The sequence below is a fragment of the Cynocephalus volans genome, chromosome 12, assembly GCF_027409185.1.
Source record: "Cynocephalus volans isolate mCynVol1 chromosome 12, mCynVol1.pri, whole genome shotgun sequence".
NCBI classification, from domain to species: domain Eukaryota; kingdom Metazoa; phylum Chordata; class Mammalia; order Dermoptera; family Cynocephalidae; genus Cynocephalus; species Cynocephalus volans.
The window spans coordinates 67121001-67139212 of NC_084471.1; the positions used below are offsets into that span (position 1 = coordinate 67121001).

General features: G+C 58.6%; 1 protein-coding gene across 7 annotated transcripts; it reads right to left on the bottom strand.

Moving 5' to 3' along the window:
• Positions 1-161: 161 nt before the first annotated feature.
• On the bottom strand, positions 162-16986 carry TNS2 (tensin 2). Of its 7 annotated transcripts, XM_063115599.1 has the most exons (30): positions 13947-14172; positions 12169-12277; positions 11638-11675; positions 10699-10737; positions 10351-10389; positions 10148-10197; positions 9722-9893; positions 9366-9416; positions 8930-9052; positions 8777-8841; positions 7798-7881; positions 7132-7244; positions 6989-7049; positions 6627-6702; positions 6240-6369; positions 6064-6129; positions 5874-5987; positions 4788-5712; positions 4501-4694; positions 4203-4353; positions 3505-4088; positions 3292-3381; positions 2830-2955; positions 2339-2431; positions 2128-2205; positions 1895-1972; positions 1278-1446; positions 1117-1185; positions 964-993; positions 162-813 (listed from the first exon to the last, which is right to left on the bottom strand). In XM_063115599.1, exons 1-30 carry the CDS (start codon positions 14019-14021, stop codon positions 675-677), a joined length of 4131 nt encoding a protein of 1376 aa, XP_062971669.1. In that variant the 5' UTR covers positions 14022-14172; the 3' UTR covers positions 162-674. The 7 variants fall into 7 exon arrangements, with proteins under 7 accessions (XP_062971669.1, XP_062971668.1, XP_062971667.1 ...); XM_063115598.1 differs by lacking the exon at positions 13947-14172 and adding an exon at positions 16836-16986 and having other exon boundaries at positions 4501-5712; XM_063115597.1 differs by having other exon boundaries at positions 4501-5712.
• Between the last annotated feature and the right edge of the window lie 1226 nt (positions 16987-18212).

Consider the following 18212-nt stretch of genomic DNA (forward strand, 5'->3'; position numbering starts at 1 on the left):
GAGGGTAGGGGAAGCCAAGGGCAGCTAGCCCACTGAGATGTGGCCCAGTGGGTTGTGGATTTTATATTTTCCATGGACTTGGCTGTGGCTGGGGCCTAGGATGCCCCTGGGAGATGTGAGGCTTTGACCTTCCTGTGAATAAGGCATAATTCCAGCTCTGATTGAAGTTTATAGAAATTCTTTATTATTAGACAAAAATAGACTCTCTTTTTTTCCCCTATTCATGTGATCCCACTCTGATCTCTGCTCAGAGAGGGAGGTAGAGGAGGCAGTGACTTGCTCCCACACCTCTCCCCTCTCCTTGCCATGCTGGGGCCTGTAGCTGGGTGGAGCTGGCAGGGCCCGATTCCCCTCAAGGGCTGATGTTCTCCTGCAGGTGGGGTTGTCCCGATCTCCTTTAGAGCTCAACTGCTGATGCCTCCTCACCCCTCACATGCCCATCTCTGCCATCTGCTCACGTGCAAGGTCATCTCATACGCCCGTCCACTTAGCTTAGCAGGCTGGGGGCAGGGAAGGAGAGCAGTGTCCCAGGCTGATGCTCACTCCCCATTCCTAAGGAAGGGTGCTGGCTCCTGGGTCTCCTGGGTCTCCTGGGTCCAGGCCAGGGGAAGTGAGGGCTGTGGGTGCTGGGAGGGGCGCAGTGTTGATGTGGGCTCTGAGCTTGTGGCCTTCCTTCATTTTCTCTGGCCCAGTAGAACTTTGGTGATGAAAGTGACAATGGCGCCTGCAGGCTGATCTGGGTCAAGCTCCGCAAAGAGGTGACACACGTTCTCCCAGGGGCTTCCTGGCTTCTTGGCCACGAAACCAAAGATCCTAGGGGGACAAAGCCAGGGGAGGGGCCTTAGCTTCCCTTCCACAAGGGAATGTATTGGCCTGGGTGGGCTGACTCAATGCTAGGGGAGGGGAGGATGGAGGTGACCTGATACTCAGAGGGAAGAGATTGGACTGGTTGGGGAAGCTTACTTGGAGGTGGTCCCATCTGGGTTGGTCCATCTGCAGAAGAAGAAGAACTGTGAAGGAGTGCACCTCAGGGAACAGCTACTGAAGGAGGAGCTGGGGCTAGGGCCTGGTGGGACCACGGGGCTGTGGGGGGAAAGGGTTTGGAGGGAGGGTCACCTCCGGTCCTGAGGATCAGTGCTGGAGAAGGTGATGCTGTTCACCGGATAATGGCGGCGAAAGAAGAGCCTGCAAGGGGGAGGGAGAAGGTCACACTCAGAAATTGGGGCCCCCAGAAGCCTGGAGTGTGGGTTCCACAGGGGCTGGGCACACAGACTTACTTCCTTTGGTTGTCTGTCAGTGTAATGCCCTGGGCTGAGACCTTGAAATGGACAATGGCAGGTGTCGGGTGGGGGCTGTAGCTCAGAGCTGCAGAGCTGGCCCGGGCCACAGCTTGAGGGCCCGTCAGTGACTCAGTCTCCAGAGAGGTCAGGTAGAGCACACTGCAGGCTACAGGGTGGGAAGTGGGTTGCAGAGGGAGTGCTGGCTCTGCTAGCTCCAGATCTATCAACCCCTAGTCCCCTACCCCTCCTGCTCTTGTACTTTTCCCAGCTAGTGCTGTCAAAATACATTAGAATCACTCAGGTGACTTGTTAGAAATGTAGATTCCACAACTCCGCCAGATCTAGAGTTAGAAATGCCAGATAGAGGCCTGAGAATCTGCATTCTAACGAGGTTCTCCCCTGCCCCCCAACGATTCTCATGTTCATAAGACTTTGAGAACCTAGACTGAGACCCCCTTCCTTACCCCTTACAAATATGGGGCTCCCCTGCCTTCATGGGTTAAATGTACCTGCCAGGGCCCACCCACCTCAAGGCCTTTTCAATGCCCCATGCCCTGTATTTCAGTGCCCCTCCTTGATGCCCAGGGAGAGGGAGGAAAGGGAGAGGACTCTACCGGCTCCCTGACGCAGGAGGTCTGCCGCTGTACTCATGTTGGTGGGCACTGGAGTCTCTGGGGTCTCTTCCAGTGGATCTGAGGGAAATGAGGGCCAACGGGAAGGTCAGAAGAGAGAAGCATTCCCTAGGAGCTGAACTCCCTCTGCCGTCCCAAGGAAAGGCTGGAAGCCAGGGCCTCTGGATTTTGCCTTTGGCTGCAGGGGTGGGAAGGGCAGATTGCCAGACACCCACCTTTACTGGGAATGCGCAGACAGCAGGGCAGGGAGATGGGGGAGATGGAGTGTTGGGAGACCAGGGCGGACAGGCTGCCTGTGTGGGAAGAGGTGAGGAAAGTCCTGAGGTGCCCACAGATACTCCCAGCTTTCCCTCCCATGCTCCTGAGATCCCTGGGCCTCTCCCCAAACCAACCACATGTGGCCTTCCCCAGGCTCCTGCTGCTCACCAAAGTAGGGCTCACTGGGACAGCCTTTGATCTTCACCCCTTTGGGCCCAGTCTCAATGAGGAAATGGCGGACCAGCTGTTCCAAGGGGTCCCCTGAGAAAAGGGGAGGATAGGAGAGAATAAGGCTTTATCAGATTCCAGATTCTCCAGCTTCTTCCCTGATGGGGTTCTTTGCTTAGCAGCAGAGGTCTTTTCCTGCTTCTCACACAGTGGAGCGGTATGCCCTGCCCATTTTCTTGCCTCTAGTACCTCCCCCACACTGTACACTCTCCCCTCTCTCAGGTTTGGGCATTCTGTACCTTTTTTTTTTTTTTTTTTTTTAAAGATGACCAGTAAGGGGATCTTAACCCTTGACTTGGTGTTGTCAGCACCACACTCACCCAGTGAGCCAACCGGCCATCCCTATATGAGGATCGGAACCTGTGGCCTTGGCGTTATCAGTACCACACTCTCCCAAGTGAGCCATGGGCTGGCCCCGGGGCATTCTGTACCTTTCCAGGGCTGGGCGCTGGGTGGGGGCGTAGCCACCTTGAGGGCCAGCCCATAAGCTCCTTGGAATGAATGACTGTCCCTGATGAGGAAGGCCCCAGGGTCCTTGTCCTTCAGCAGGGCGATGGCTGCAGGGTGGGGAGTAGGGCAGCAGGGGGGAGAAGTTTTCACAGTGGCTGACTGAGCTCCAGGCAGCCCTGCTCCTCTGCTAACAAGATACCTAAGGCTTTTTTGCCCTGACAGCTGGAGTGGTGGGAGTTTGGGGACAGAGTTCACAGGGGCTTTGACAATGTTGAATCTAACCTCTTTGGGCCCAAAGCCCATAGTCATCTACTGGTGAGAGGCTCAGCCCAGCGTAAATACAGCTGAGATGGGAGAAAGAGCCAAGGGTTTCAACTAGGATAGGACCTAAAAGCCAAGACAGAGGCCCTGGAGGGTGGGGTGGGGGCAGGCTGGCTTCTCACCTTGGTCACGGGATAGGTGCGGCTTGTACCAGAACTTGGATGTGTCCTGGACAAACTTGACATTGCTTTGGTTCTCTTGCGTAGGAGGGTCTAGGACAGGGAGGGACTGAGTTCAGACCCCGACCCTGGGGCTCCCCAGTCCCCATGCCACACCCCTCCCTGTGAGAAAGGGTTTTCTTAAGGTGGCCCTAGCCCCTCTCAAGGCCATCATACCTGGGGATTGGAGGGTGTTATCCAGGAGCAGAGGTGCAAAGGTGACATGGTGACTGGTGCCTCTGGCTGGTGGTGATGCCTGTCCTGGGCCCCAGGGTCCTGGCTGTTGCCCAGGCCCCAGCAGGTGGCGTTTCTCTGGAAGTGGGGGCTGGGTGGGGCCACTGGTGTCATAGGATGCAGCCAGGGGGAAGGCAGGTGTGGGTGAGCTCTGAGGTGGCTGTGGGCTGGCCACAAGCCAGGGCATCTGGGTGGGCACAGGGGTGAGGGGGGATCCATCCAAACTGTCTGGTGGGCCTCGAGGGCCCTGCCAGGGGGCATGGCGGAGTCCAGGCAGTGTGGTTGGCACAGGACTCCGAGGACTGGCATTGTCTGAACGGCCCTCTGGGCTCCTTTCCTGGGGCCAGTCATTAGGTGAGCTAGGAGGGGAGGTCGGGGAGGTAGGGGCTGGAAGCTCAGGCCCACTTCTTGCTGGCAGCTCAGGAGGCTTTTCAGTGTCTCCCTGGGAAGCAGGGGACAAGGCCTTGCCAGGACTCAGTCTCTGAGTGGGCGCCAAGGTGGGGGGCCTGGTATCCTGTGGGCGGGTGCTGCAGGGTGGAAGGGCAGATGGTCAGCAGAGCCTGCAGTGAGCTCCCCACAGCCCCAGCCATCACAGCCTGTTTGGACAAGGAAGCACCCAAGCAACCCAGTTTTCTGCCTACCTTTCCTTGCCCTGGACGGGGCTGCTGGTGTGCAGGGGTGTGGAGGGGCCAGACAGCTCTGAAGAGGCACTGCACTGGGCATCTTGGGGAGACCGAGGCAGCGTGCTGTGCCCGCTGGGGCCCTCCCTCCAGGATGCTGGCTCAGGTGACTCTGCAGTGAAGGGGAGGGGTGGGGCTGTGAGCAACATTGGGCCTTTCTGTCTGGCTTCTTTTTTTCTCACTCTGTGCCCCCTTGGCTTCCCACCATCTTTTAGAACCCTCCTCTGCCCTGGACACTCCCCACTCCAGTGCCCCTCACCTGCAGATGCCAAGGGTCCTGCTGAGGCCAGGTGCCGAGGCAATGGGTACCTGTCCCCTCTCTCCTCGGCAGGGATCTCGTAGGTCAGCTTCCTGGATTGTGGGTAGGGCGGGCTGCCCGGGGAAATGGAGCCAGCCCGTGGGGAGTGGGCGCCAGGGCTCGGATACCCTCTGCTCTCGCCCGGAGATCCACAGCTGTGAGGCACGCGGCCATAGGCAGGGCAGTAACTGGGAACTGCCCCTCCATAGCCGTATGTCACCAGGGCAGGGTACCCTGGGTGCCCATACCTGCCTTCGGGGCACACGGCGTAAGAGCAGCCCTCATGCCCTTCCTCGCCTGCCTTGGGTGGCTTCAGGCAGCTGTAGTCAGGCATCGGGGCATGGTGGTGCGCGCAGGCAGGCACTAGCAGAGGCAGGGGGTGCCCGGGCCGCACCGGGTGCAGGAGAGGCTTGCCACCCTCGCTCGCCCACCCCTCTCCAGCCTCCCTCTCCAGCCGCAGTCCATACAGGGCGGCTGTGGGCAGCGCCAGCTTCTCCTCACAGGCCAGGCACGAGCATAAGGCAGGCAGCGCAGCGTCCTCCAGGATCACCACCTCCCGGTAGCCTGCGGAGCGGTAGCCGAAGTCCCCATTGGCGGTTTTCCCCAGCTCAGGGGGGTAGGGGTACGGCCCCTCGGACAGCGAGCGGCAGAGGCGCTGCTTCTCCACGGAGGCCTCGGCGTAGCCCTGGGGGGCTCCCTCGTAGCCCCCGTAGGCCAGCCGCCGCCTCTCCAGGGTTCCCTCCGGCCGGTAGTAGCCCCCATTAGGGACCCCGCAGGGTTCCCGGTAGCCCTGGCGGCAGGAGCAGTGGCGGCTGAGGCCAGGTCGGTGGCCCGAATACACTCCGAGGTGGGGGCCCCCGCCCGCGGGGGGCTGCTCTTCGTCGTCTAAGATAGCCGTCTCGCGCCCGGCGCTGCGGCCCCCGCCAGCCACTCCACAGCCTCCCAAAAGGCGATCTAGCTCCTGCTGTTCAGCAGCCGTCAGCGGTGGCCGGCCAGGCGACTCGGCAGCTGGCTCTGTGGTCAGCGTGGATGAATGGCCAGAGTCGCTGCTGATGGAGAGCAGCGGGGGTGGGGGAGGCTCCGGAGAGGGCGCTGGTGGGGTCTGGCGGGGGGTCCGCTGCACCTGGGCATAAGGACTGCCGTCCAGGGGGCCCCGGGTGTGGGTCAGGGAGCCTGAGTGGAGAGGAGTAGGGAGAGTGGGCAAGCAGGGGAAAGGGAGAGAGAGTGGGTTATTGAGAGGTCTCTTGGGAGGGCCATCTGCCTGGAGAGGAAGGAGTGCGTTCTCTCCTTGCAAAACCCTGCACCTCCCACCCTCCACAGCCTGCCCTACACACCATCCACACTGTCCTCATGGTGCTGGTTGAAGTTCTCATAGGAGTCCCAGCGCACGGCAGGCTCTGCCGTGTTGTAGTCTACAGAGACCGAGGGGTCATTCCGTGGGGTGTTGCCTATGGAAAGGCCACTGGGTGTTGAGGAGCATGGGAGATGCAACCTTCAGTTCCCAACCCAAACCCCCAATCTTACCTTTCATCTTCTCTGGGCTGGAGGAGAAGACAAACTCCACTGAGGCTTGGAAAGGGAACCTTTCGTCTGTGGGGAGTGGACAGTGAAGAGACAGGCCCCCAGTCCACACCCTACTTTCCTGCCTGCCTGCCCCTCACATGGGCTCTGGCCCCCAATGCTACCTGTCTCTGACTCACCAGTCCAGGCTTCATCCAGCTGGTCCTTGGAGAAGGTGAGCCGTGGTCCATGGATGGTGCATGTGTGGAACTGGACTCGGAACACGAGGGTCCGGTCTGTCCCTTGGCCACCCTTGTGATAACATGTTACCTGGGCAAGGGGCAGGAGGCTGGGGGTCAGAGCTTCATGTTCACTTATGCCTCTTCAGTGCCTCTACCCTGGGACTGCCTGGTCACAGCTTCTGTCCAGCCCCAACCTCAAGGTGACTTCCCCATCTATCAGATTCCCTTTTTGCCCTCCAATCTGTCTTGAACTGATGACTCACCAAGTGACCGTGTAGCTGGTAGGATACACTACCACCCCCTGCCCCATCCCCAGGACTCTCCTTATTACTAGGACTCCCTCACCATGACGTCGCCTTTGAGGAGAAGGGCTGGCTCCAGGCTGATGCAAAGCTGCTGGGGACTAGGACCTGCAATGTGACTGGCGGGGAGAGAGAATGCAGAGCTGAATCGTTGGCACCACCCTGGCTGCAGAGGTGGCTAGGCATAGTCAGGAGGAAGCTGAGAGATCAGAGGCTGAGCCCTGAGTGAGCGTCAGCTTCCCTATCTGCAAAATGCACTCCATGGTGGTAGTAGTTTTCAGGTGCAGTGGTTGGAGCTGGAAGCCCAGGTGTCTGGGGAAGCTGGAGAAGCAGGAGTCCAGGGAGCGGGGAGCAGGGGAGGCCCTGGCCATGGAGGTATCAGGAGCTTGGGAAGAGAGCACTCACTAGACTCCAGATGTGTAGACAAGCTGCATGGACTGGTAGATTTTGAGGAAGGGCTGGAAGCCTGGAGGGGCAGAGGAGAAGGTGCATGAGGGATGCTGAGTGGTGGGTGGCCCTCCCCATGGAGTGCATCTCAGGCGACTCACCTGTGCCAGGTTCAAAGGCTGGCAGCATGGGCACAAGCACATAGTGCAGGAAGAGAGGGCTGCTATTCATTCTGATGGCACCAGATAGCAGCCCACTGAAATAGCTGATATAGCTGTTTGGGGTTGGGGGGAAGATGTGTCAGGAGAACATGGGCCCCTTCCTCTGCAGGTGTCCTTGTATCATCTCAACTATGCACACCCCTCACCCACCCTGGGAAGGCCTGCCCTTCTCCTCAGTGCTTCCCTCCCATCTTCCAGCTTACCAGAAAGACTATTTAACGTCAATCTCACTTCCTCCTCAAAGGTTTTGTACTTGCTGCTCCCTCTGCTTAGAAAGCTCTTCCCCCAGATCTCTGCTTCATGTTGTAGAGGTAGGCCCTGATTGTCCTGAGAGTCTCTCTTTATCTCAAGGCTCAGCTTTATTTTCTTTACAGAACTTATCATCTCCCAAAATGATCTTGTCTATTTATAAAGAGGATTATTGCCTTCTACTCCACTAGCATGTAAGCTCCATGAGAGCAGGGACCTTGTTTGTTCTGAATTCTCAGCACCTGGCACAGTGCCTGGCACATAGGAGTTGCTCAATTAAGGTGTGCTGGAGAATGAGAGATCTTGGCCTCATGAAGGGAGCTGCTCCTCTGGTCCATCCCCACCCAGCCTGCTCACCGGCGCTGGGAGGGCTGCAGTTCTGTGGCCACCTTGTCCTCACAGAATTTTCGCATGGTAAGAGTAGCCAGCGCCTGGTCGGCCCTGGGGAGAGCAGGGCCAGTGTGGGGAATTAGGGGCTAGTTTCCAAGTTGGTCTCCATCCTAAGCCCCAGGGGAGGGAGGATATTTGTGATCCACCAAATCTAGAGGAAGCCCAAAAAGGTGGCAGAGAGAACTAGAAGAACCACACATGGCCACTTTATTAGTTGAACTTTAGTTTCCTCATCTGTAAAATGGGGGCAATATGACCATGTTATGGGTTGAATTGTGTCCCCTCCAAAAGGTATGTATCTCAGAATGTGACCTTATTTGGAAATAGGGTCATTGCAGATGTAATTAGTTAAGATGACATTATACTAGAGTAGGGTGGGCCCTTAATCCAATATTATTGATGTCCTTATAAGAAGAGAAAAAGAGACACAGACACAGAGGGAGAATGCCATGTGATGACGGAGGCAGGATTGAAGTGATGCACCTGCAGCCAAGAACACCAAGGATTGCCGGCCACCACCCAAAACCAGTAGAAGCAAGAAAGGATTCTACCCAGAGCCTCAGAGGGAGCAAGGCCCTATTGATGCCTTGGTTTTGGACTTTTAGCCTTCAGAACTGTGAGACAATAAATTTCTAATGTTTTAAGCCACCTAGTTTGTGGCACTTTGTTATGGCGGCCCCAGGAAACTAATAGAGCTCATCTGCTGGGACTGTAGTGAAGTCCAAGTGATGAAAAGGAGGTGGATGGCCTTGTAACACCAAGGTCAAGGGTTCGGATTCCCATACCAGCCAGCCACCAAAAAAAAAAAAGGACGTAGAAATGTTAAGTCGATAAGTAAAAGGCTCTCTGAACAAAGAGGTGGGCTCCAAGGGAGATGGGTTCATAAAGAGCCAGCTGTAGGAAGGGCCATTGGGGAAGGGGCTACTCAGGTGCTGGGGAGCCTCACCCTGCGGAGATCTTGCTGTAATGCATGTAGGCAGAGACGATGACCCCGAGCTTGCCTTTGCTCCCCTGAGAGACAGAGAGAGAGTGATGGAGGGCCTGCTGGGGCCCCAGGCTGAGAGTGCCCCAACCCTGTAAACCCAAGGGCCCAGTCCACCTTGCAGTACAGTACAACCACGTGCTGCGGGTCAGCACTGAGCCACATCTCCATGGCTTTGCAGATGGAGCACAGCTTGTCCAGGGGTGGGGCATGCAGCTCAGGCCAGCCGAAGTCCTGGACCTGGGGTAGTGCAGGGGTGCAACTGGGGATGGGGACCATGAACAAAGAGAGACGGGTGGAGGTGGAAAAGGGACAGGGTGTAGGGGGCTGGGAGCAAGGTCAGAGGCCTGCTGGTTCATGACAGCCTGAGCACTTTCTTTACCCATACAATGGGCTGATATCTGTTGCACCACATTTTGGGGTGTCTCATATGGGAAAGTTCTTAAGAGTGAAGTAGATGCCAAATGCTACTACTAATTGCTACAAGGAGGCTGGGGGCTTCTGGGGTGGGGGTGGTTCGGTTTACTGGCCAGGCAGGCCATTTTCCTCCTACCTTTGGATTTAGGCGGGTCAGGTCATGCCTTTTCTCTGAAAGGTTGAACAGCTGAAATAAAGGGAGGGCTTTAGACAGAAGTGACATCAGGCAGCGAGACGCGGTGGAGGTGGACCCTAAGTAAGAGTCTTCCTCTAAAATAAGGAGGTTACTAAAGCTTGACCTAGGTGTCACAGCCCAGCCGTCTGCGTTCCAGGATTCTCCGCTCGGCTCCGGGCCCCGCCCAGGCCCCACCCTCACATTCTGGCCGCGCCCCTGGAGGCCCCGCCTCCGCTGCTTTGACGTAATGGATAGTCTCGCCCACCTGGACTTTCCAGCCCTCTCATTGGTTGACTCAGGCTGGCCCCGACCCTCACCAGGTAATTGTCGCGGTGCTTTGATTGCAGCACGTGGGCCAGCTCGCGCAGGTGACCCCTGTGTCGCTGTTCGTCGGGCCGCGCGGGGAAGGCGGCGGCCAAGATGCGCTCCGTCACGTAGGTGAGGTCCAAGTCCCAGCGCCGCTCCATGAGCGGGTCCAGGCTGAAGCTCCTGAGGAGGGGGTGAAGCCATTAAGGAACGGAGGGGTGGGGCACCAGAGGTAGCTAGTGTGATGAAAGGGTGCCTGGCGGACTGCAGGGGAGGCCTGCGGGGTCTGGAGGGTGGATAGATACAGAGGGAGAGTACCGCTTGAGGGCGGGGGGCTGTCCTGTGGGGCTTTTTTGGGGGGGGGGAACTGCTCTGGGCTGAAGAGTGGGGCCGGTGGAAAAGGATCACGTGGGAACATCCCTGGTGCCCTTACTTACCTGGGCAGAGTGCTGCGCTGCTTTGAGTAGTTCAGAGACTTGGTGGATCCCTGGTGGATGAGAAACCATGTGTGCACATCTCTTTAGGTGCCGCAATTCTAGGCACCCCGCTCCAGAGTTCCATATACTTTTGTTCTCAGGAAACCTAGGTACTTATTCCCAGAGTTACCTGCTTCCGCCCCCCTCCTCCAACATCACCTTACCAGGTGTTCTATGCGCCTGACTGGGGCCGTGTTTCGCCGCTAGAGGGAGATGAGGGAGGAAAAGGGAGTGGTTAGGGCAGGGGCAAGGACCATTCTGGGCTTGGGGATAGTGGGAGGGCATGTCAGAGTCCCTGTGGGGGCTGTATAGGGTGACCGGAGATAAGCCCAACCCCCAGCAGGCCCAAGTGGACAAGAACTGCAGAGGGCGCAGACATTTTTCCTTCCTCCTCAGGGTGACCAAACCCACAGGACTTAGTTCAAGGTAACCTCCTGGGGGCTTTCTCAAGGGTCACCCACCCTCTGGAACCAGGTTCCTTTCCGTCCCTACCCCTACCAGGGCACACTCACCAGCTCCGCGGAAGGCAAGACCTGACAGGATGAAGTCACCTGGAAGGAGACCCGAGTAAGGGATTGAGCTCCTGGTGAAAAGGGGTGTCCTGGGCTTAAGGATGCGGTAACCTCTCAGCTTCAGCAAGAAGGTGGAGGGGCTGTCAGCGGATGGGCACAGGCTCCAGCTGAGGTTCCTCTATTTAAGGGAGCCTCCCCTCTGGCCTCTTGGTCTTCCACCTCCTGGGCCCCCCACTTGTTGCTCTTGGCTCTCAGCCCCCTGTCCACACAGACCCCCATTCATCCAGCTGCATGGCAGGAGTTATATATAGAGCCATGCAGACAGGCCATGGCCAGGGACGGACACTGGCCTCTTTCACCGGGAGACCCCGCCCCTGGGCACACAGCTCCCCCAAGCCAGGTCCTAGGCCCTGCCTGAGACCCCCCCCTTCCCTGCACTGCAGGAAGAGGACCAGGGAACCTCCCCAGAGCTGAGGCTGTCTCAGGTCCCTAGTGGATAGTGGGTGCCATCTACAGCTTACACCTGGAAAGTCCCAGTCTTTTCAGAGCCTGGGACTAGACTCACCCAGGCATCCTGAGGATCCTTCCCCAGAGGGAAGGCACAGCCCATCCGGCTGACCAGTCTTTGAAACCCTGCTCCCCCACCTACCCACCCCACCCTTCCTCCTCCTCATTCTCCTCCTCTTCCCAACCCCCATCCTCTCGCCAGCTGCAGCCTGGGCACAGCACCAAGACAAACGCTGTCTCCCTGTCCACCCGCCTAGGCCAGCCCTCCAGGGGGTGGAGTAGGGTGGTTCTTAAAGGGCCCAGTACCATCCAGGAGGGATTCCCCAATGATGAGAGGGGTGGAGGTGGAGGGATGATGCTGGAGAAGCCTCTTTGGGAGGAAGAAGGGACCCAAGACCCCCCTCCCTCCATCAGGTAGAACCAAGTACCCACCTTTGCTTCACATTTTCTGTGCGTCGCTACTTTGCAGACTGCGGGTGGGGAGGAGAAGGGTCAGCCAGGGGCCTATTGGGGCAGTGGAAGGAGTTGCCCTCCTCTGTCTCCCCAGGCCCTGGAACCAGACCCTGGGACTTCCAGGACTCTAGCTGTATTGGGCTGGCCGGGGTGGGGGAGCAGGGTAAAGTGTGAGGGAAGAGTGGCAGTGGGGCCCTACTGCCTGGGCCAGGGAGGGAGCCAGGGGTAATGTTCTCGGGTGGATGGGGGTGGGGAGGACGAGAGGGAGGGAAACCCCCCATTCACAGGTCAGGATGGGAAGGCGGTAGGGAGTACTGGGTCTCCTGGGTTGTGGAGGAGGTGTCTGTCATGGGGAGCCAGGGCTGTTTGAAGGGGGAGGCACATATTGGCTACCAGGTGCCTACCCAGGCGGCATGCATACTATGGTTTATGTTGTGTGTCTGCCGCTGGAGATGTGCAACACAGGGTTCCTGGGTGGGGGGTGTCGGAGTTACAGACAGAATGCCTCACCTCTGCATGAAACGCCTGGCCCATCAATGGTCACCTTACACACTGCACAGACTGGAGGTTTCTTCCGGAAAACCTTCTCCCGGAAGCTATGTGGCTCAGCTTTCCTAGGCTGAGGGTGGAGGGACAAATAGACAGAGGTGTAAGTTCCCAGCAGGTCCACTTCCAGGACTGGGCAGGGGCCTTGCCTTAACACTGAACTGGTTTCGGGCCGGCCCGTGGCTCACTCGGTAGAGTGTGGTGCTAATAGCACCAAGGCCACGGGTTCGGATCCCATATAGGGATGGCCGGTTAGCTCACTGGGTGAGCGTGGTGCTGACAACACTGAACTGGTTTCCTCCCTTCCTCTATCCCTATCAAGCCCTGAAACTAGTCCCCAAATTCGCAGGATGCACTTGGCCACAGCTGTTTTAGGGCAGTCGTGGGGCCTGTCCTTTACAGTGTATGGAATCTGACCCCTTGTGTGTGTCACCTTCACTGGGTCAGCTCCTCTCGAAGGGATCACTGAGGTCCCTTATGTGGCCGTGGTGTGGGATGCCCTTGTGGTCACTGCCACCTCAAACCTAGGGCTTTTCTCCTGGTGGATTGGGGGTGCTCTCTGACTTTCCTCCCATCTTGCCCTCCCTAGAAGGAGGCCTGTGTGCAGAGCAAGTGCAGTATGTCCATATGTCCATCATGCAGCACCTAGACTGAGCCAGCAGGAGTGGCCTCAGCCAGTTCTGCTCCCCCGGCTCCGGCTGTCCCCACGCTCCAGGCAGCTGACATGCCCCTTCCCCCACGGTCAGAACAACATGTTTACTCATTGTGCATTGAGGCGGCAGACAGCAATTGTGTAAGGAGGGGGGTGGCAGTGCTGGAGAGAGAGACAGATAGAGGCATGACATTCGGGAGTGATGGTTAGTCAGCTGCCCTGCTGTCTCTGGATGTAGTGAGCTCCCTGTCACTTGAGGAAGTTCAAGTGGGATTCAAGCACTGAATGAGGTGGGCCAGATGCCCTGTTTAACCTCTTCCCTCTCAGAGGTGCAGTGAGGCAGGAGGCTGGAATGGCCCCTTATGGCCCAGGCCTCAGTCCCATCTGCTCCTATTGCAGATTCACTACTCCCTTTGCCTGGATACACTTTGTCTCCTTGCCGTCTCTTCCACCCATTTTTCTCCTCCGCCTCCCTCCCCCAACCCTCTTTAGCTGCTTCTTTTGGGGTAAGACATAAGAAGTGGGGAAAGGCCGTGGTGGGGACTCAGGCAGCACCTCTGGTCTCTTGACTGTCCCTGGAACTCTTCTGGGCTGGACCAAACTTAAGGGATCCACTAGGACACTTGGGTGCATTTTGGCATTAGCAGCATATACAGATGTCAGTGAAAAGCAAACCTCTAGTTTCTAAAGCAGTCCCAAGACCTGGCCTCTTCCCTCCCTTTCTTTGCCATCCCCAAACCTTTCTCCTCCAAACTTACCAGGACAGGGAAGGAGCCTGAGTCCTTCAGTGAGGTGTACCTGGGCTCAGGTTTGGGGGGCCAGGGCCCCCAGGGTTGGCCCAGGCTAGGGCAGGGAAGGTGACAGAGGAGCCAAAACAGAGAGCAGGATCCACTCTAACCCAAACATGTGTTGCTCATAGTGCAGCCCTGGCTACCCCAAAGGGGCAGAGTAATTGAGGGGATGTGGGGCCAGGGGAAAAGGCTGAGGAAGCTGAAATTGGGAAGAGGGTCTGGCCTGAATCCTGGCCCCCTCCCCCACAGCCCCCATCTCCACCCCGCCCCTCCTTTGCCCAGCTAGTGGGCACTCCTACCCTGCTGGTGGCCCGGCTGCTGTCCCTCCTCCCCAGGGCTCTGAGCAGCCTCTCCACAGGGCCGCTGGACTTCATGGTGTCCGGCTGGCTGGGGTGCTGGCCACAGGGCCTGAACAATGCTGGGCCCTGGCCTGGGGCTTCCTGGAAGCGGCCTAGCGGAGGCAGCCGCTTCCCATGGGCGGAGGGTAGGCTGTCTGGCTGGTGTGAGGAGAAGCCTGGCCCTGGAAGTGGAGGGAAGTGCAGGCGGGAAGGGGGCAGGTCGCTGCTCCAGGAAGTGGGAGGGGGGAGGATGTGGGGGAGGCCAGGAGATCAGATTCCCAGGATCTACCCTGCTGGGAGTGTCAGCCCAGGATCTTTTGCTCCCTCTCCCCCTACTCTAGCGATACCCCACACCTGGAATCTGCAGGCATCTCAGTCCTGAAATCCAGCCCCTGTTGTGGAGGGGTGGGAATTTAGGTCTCAGGGCAGGGCTCAAGGGCTAGTGAGGAACACCATGTCCAGGCCAGTCTCCCAGCCTTAACTCTTAAGTTCTCTTGGGACTTCTGGTGGGGAGGGAGGGAGCTGGGAACCACTACCCTGGCAGTTCCAGGATCTGAAGTGTATCCTGAGGGTCAGGGGATATGGGACTGAGGGCCAGTTTTCTGCCTCAGTTTCACTGATTGTGAAGTAGAGAAAGGAAAACATGCTAGTGCCCACCCTTACCCTGTACATCGTGCAAGGCCAAGTTTCAGCCCCAAAACCGTTTTGCCCACAGGAGTGATCCATTCTCCTGCTGAAGCCCAAGGCATTTGAGGCTCTTCTCCTGAGACCTACAGTGGCTCTGCTCCTGACAGCCCCCCACTCCCCAACTCACCCATTCCATGGCTGTTTCAGGCCCGACCTCAGACCCCTAGCACCCCTTTCCAGCCCTACCATTTAGGCCTCCACCCCAGGCCTGGACCTGGACCCTCTCCTCACCCCACCCCCCAAAACCTGAGAACTACCTTCATGGCTCTCCTAGTTCTGTTCTCCTTGCTCAGCTGCTGTCCCAGGGCCCGAGGGCTGTACAGAAGGCCCCCCTACCAACACACCCTTCACCCCACTCCATGGGCCTCCTGCCTCCCTCCTGGGAATATGGCCAACTTCCTGTCCCAGGAGTCAAGGGAAGGAGATGGATGGGGCCTTGGAAAGGGGGAAGTAATCTTCCTAAAACATAAGGGGTTAATGGCCTGGGGATCTCCAGCCCCAAGCCCTGGACAGCAGCCTTTTGGACTGGCTCTAGCTGTCACACGAAAGAATGTGCAAATGTGACCCCCCTCATTAGCATGGTATTTACTGAATGTCCCAGTACTCAGGCAACTCCCCCAGCTCTGGCTTCTTCTGCAGGGTCCCTTCGACTTCTCTCTCTCTCTCCCTTCCTCATACCCATCCAGATGGAGGGCTGGTCTAATCCTGCAATATCTGGGATGAGCCCCTCCTATGGGAGGCCACTTGGGACACAAATTTCAAGTTCCTGCCTGGTCTGAGCCTAGCCAGAGGCCTCCCTGGAAGCTCCGATTCTCCAGGCCATGAGGTCTGTCCCTGGGGTACTTTGGCCAGAAGGTAGCATCTGTGTGGCAAGGCCTGGGCTCCCAGCTGTAACTGGAGAGGGGCACTGGCTCTGCAACCCACCCCCACCCTACCAGCACTGGCTGTGTCCTAGGACATTCCAGGACCCTGGCCAGTGTGGGCAACTGGACCTGGCCTGGTCCAGCACCCAGCCCTGTGGGGATGGGCGGGATGGCTTTTCTCTGCCCAGTTCCCTCCTTGGCTCCTATGGCATGTGGCTCTGACCAGGACCCTCCAGCATGCTTTCTATTGCTGTCACCTCCAGAGGGGCTAAAATGTCACTCACCTGGAACAGGTCCCCAAATGTCTTCTGACCTTCGCTAGTCTGACACTCCCCACCCAGGCCCAGCAAGGAGGTGCCCAAGCAGTGATTGCAGTGAAGGGTGGGGCTCACTAAGTCCTGTGTTGGGTGGTCAGGATCCACTGTGGCTTTGAGTCCTTTCCCACCCTGCAGAGCACCTCTGAAGGAAGTAGGGGATGGGATCCCCATGAGCCGTGCCTGAGAGTGAAAGGAGGGCTGGGAAGGCATTGCTAGACCTCCCAGGGCCCTCACTCTCCTCTTGCCTGGAACATTCCAGAGCCTGTCAGCCCGGCCCCCCAGCGGGCCCCCTCACTCTGAAGCCTTGGGTTTGTTTGGAGAAACCCCTCCACCCACACCCCCCTTCCTGGAAATAGCTGTGGCTGGATGAGAGGCTGGGAGCCCAGCCGCGGAGGAGGGGTGAGGCCCAGGGAAGGAGAGAGGGAGACACGGAGGGAGGGCAGGCGGGGTATACGGGTGTGCCAGAGGGATCTGGAGGACTGAGGGCAGAAGCAGAAGGGGCCGAGGAGTGGGCTAGGAGTCGAATCAGCCTCATCTGTGCCCCTGTCTGCCTCCGTGTCCCAGATGAGAAGTGGACAAGGAAAACACTCGCACGCACTCTACCCGGCCGGAGCCCGAGCGCTATGTCAGCTCTTGCTCAGGTCCCGGGCCTGTGCGTGTGGAGGCGACGTGCGCCACGGCGCCTGGGGAGCGGCGCCTCGTGCGTGGCGGGACAGTGCAGTACCGCGCCCGGCGGTGTGTGCGCCTGGGACGCGGGAAGGCGTGACTGCCGACAAGGGGGACAGCGGCGTGCCCCGCCCCCTGGTCACCTTCCGGCCTCCCGCTACCCCCGGCTCGCTGCAGTCCAGCCCCGAGCTCCGAGCACCGGCCCCGCGTCCCCTCGAGCCCCGCCAGCCCCGCGCCCCCTGTCGCCTGCCCCTGGCACTGCGCGCGCAGCGGTGGCGCAGAGGCCGCCGCCTGCTCAGCGTGGCGGGGCCACTCACCTGCGGGGGGCGCCCAGCGGGGCGGGGGCGCGGCGGGGCGGAGCAGCAGCAGGGGGAGCCTCCGGGCCAGCCCATCCTGCCCCGGCCCGCGCCGAGCGGGACGCGGAGGAGGCGGCGGCGGCGGGAGCGGGCGCGCCACGCTCGGCTGGGCTCCCTCCCGCCCCCGCCGCGCCCCGTGCCCGCGGCCGCCCTCTCCCCCTCCCTCGCGGCTCCCCTCCCTCCTTCCCTGGCTCCAATCCCCACGTTCCGCCCGCTCCCCGCCCCTCGTCCTCCCCCTTTCTCCCTCTCTCCTCCCCACCTTCGACCGCGAACCCATACGCAAAGCTCTGAGAGGAGAGAGGACGCAGACTGGCAGAGAGGCCGAGTCAGGGGGAGCCTCGGGGACAGGAAGAGACAGAGGGGGAGAGAGACGGACACGGAAAACACAGAGGCAGGGAAATCTCAGAGACGTGCAGAGACCCCGAGTGGCGAGAGACAGGCGAGGCTAACCCGGCGGGACACAGGCGAAAAGAAACACGCAAGCCAGACAGATGCAGAAGAAAAGGTGGACGGACATAGGTCCAGAAGGGATGAGACACAAGGGGTCAGAGAACTGCCTCAGCCTCTCTCAGCTCGCTCCCTCCACAGGGTGTATTTTGAATTGGGCCTGACCCCAGAGTCAGGACCACCCGTGGCCTGGCTTGGTGGGGCTAGCGCCATCTACACACCCTGGCGCCAGAATCAGGTGAAGACACTGGTGTTACTTGTGTCCAAAGTCGCTGGACACCCTTCCCTAGTCCTCTGTCCTACAGGAGACTCCTGTGCCATCTGTTCTCCCCAAAGGACTCACAGCTGAGGACCTCCACCCCCAAGCAAGTCATCCCATCCGTTGCCCTGCTTTGCAGCTGGGCCATCATCCCAGTCCTACAAGACTTCTAAGAGGTCTTCCTTACGTTTAACTCAAGTCCCAGACTTCTCAATGGACATGGAAGTTCTTTCCACGGTCTGACTTCATTCCCTTCTTTTGCAGTGTCTGGATCTGGTACTGGATAGGAACTTCCTGGAATTGAGCTAATGGGCCATGGGCTCCTTTGAGTTGTGCTATGCTGAAGGGGAACGGGAGGGTAGCGATAAGCGAGGGGATGTCTTCCTAGAAGCTCTGAACCTATTGCAATCTCCCAACGTTCTAAACTTTTTTTTTTTTTTTTTTTGGTGGCTGGCCAGTACAGGGATCTGAACCTGTGATCTTGATGTTATAAGGCTGCGTCCTAACCAACGGAGTAACTGGCCAGCCTCCCTAACGTTCTTTAGCAGTGAGCACTTCCTGAAACTTTCTCCATCCTTCACCCTCCCCTCTGGATTTTCCATGATGAAAACTGGGGGGTGGGGGGAGGAGGA

Bases quoted from the DNA above. Each gene is read 5' to 3' on its own strand.
- TNS2 (XM_063115598.1), bottom strand. From the start codon at position 16,910: ATGGGCTGGCCCGGAGGCTCCCCCTGCTGCTGCTCCGCCCCGCCGCGC. The intron at 8,842-8,929 runs GTGGACTGGGCC...TCTGTCTCTCAG, and splicing joins TGGTTGTACTGTACTGCAAG to GGGAGCAAAGGCAAGCTCGG. The intron at 6,370-6,626 runs GTGAGGGAGTCC...CCCCTTGCCCAG, and splicing joins TCCTCAAAGGCGACGTCATG to GTAACATGTTATCACAAGGG.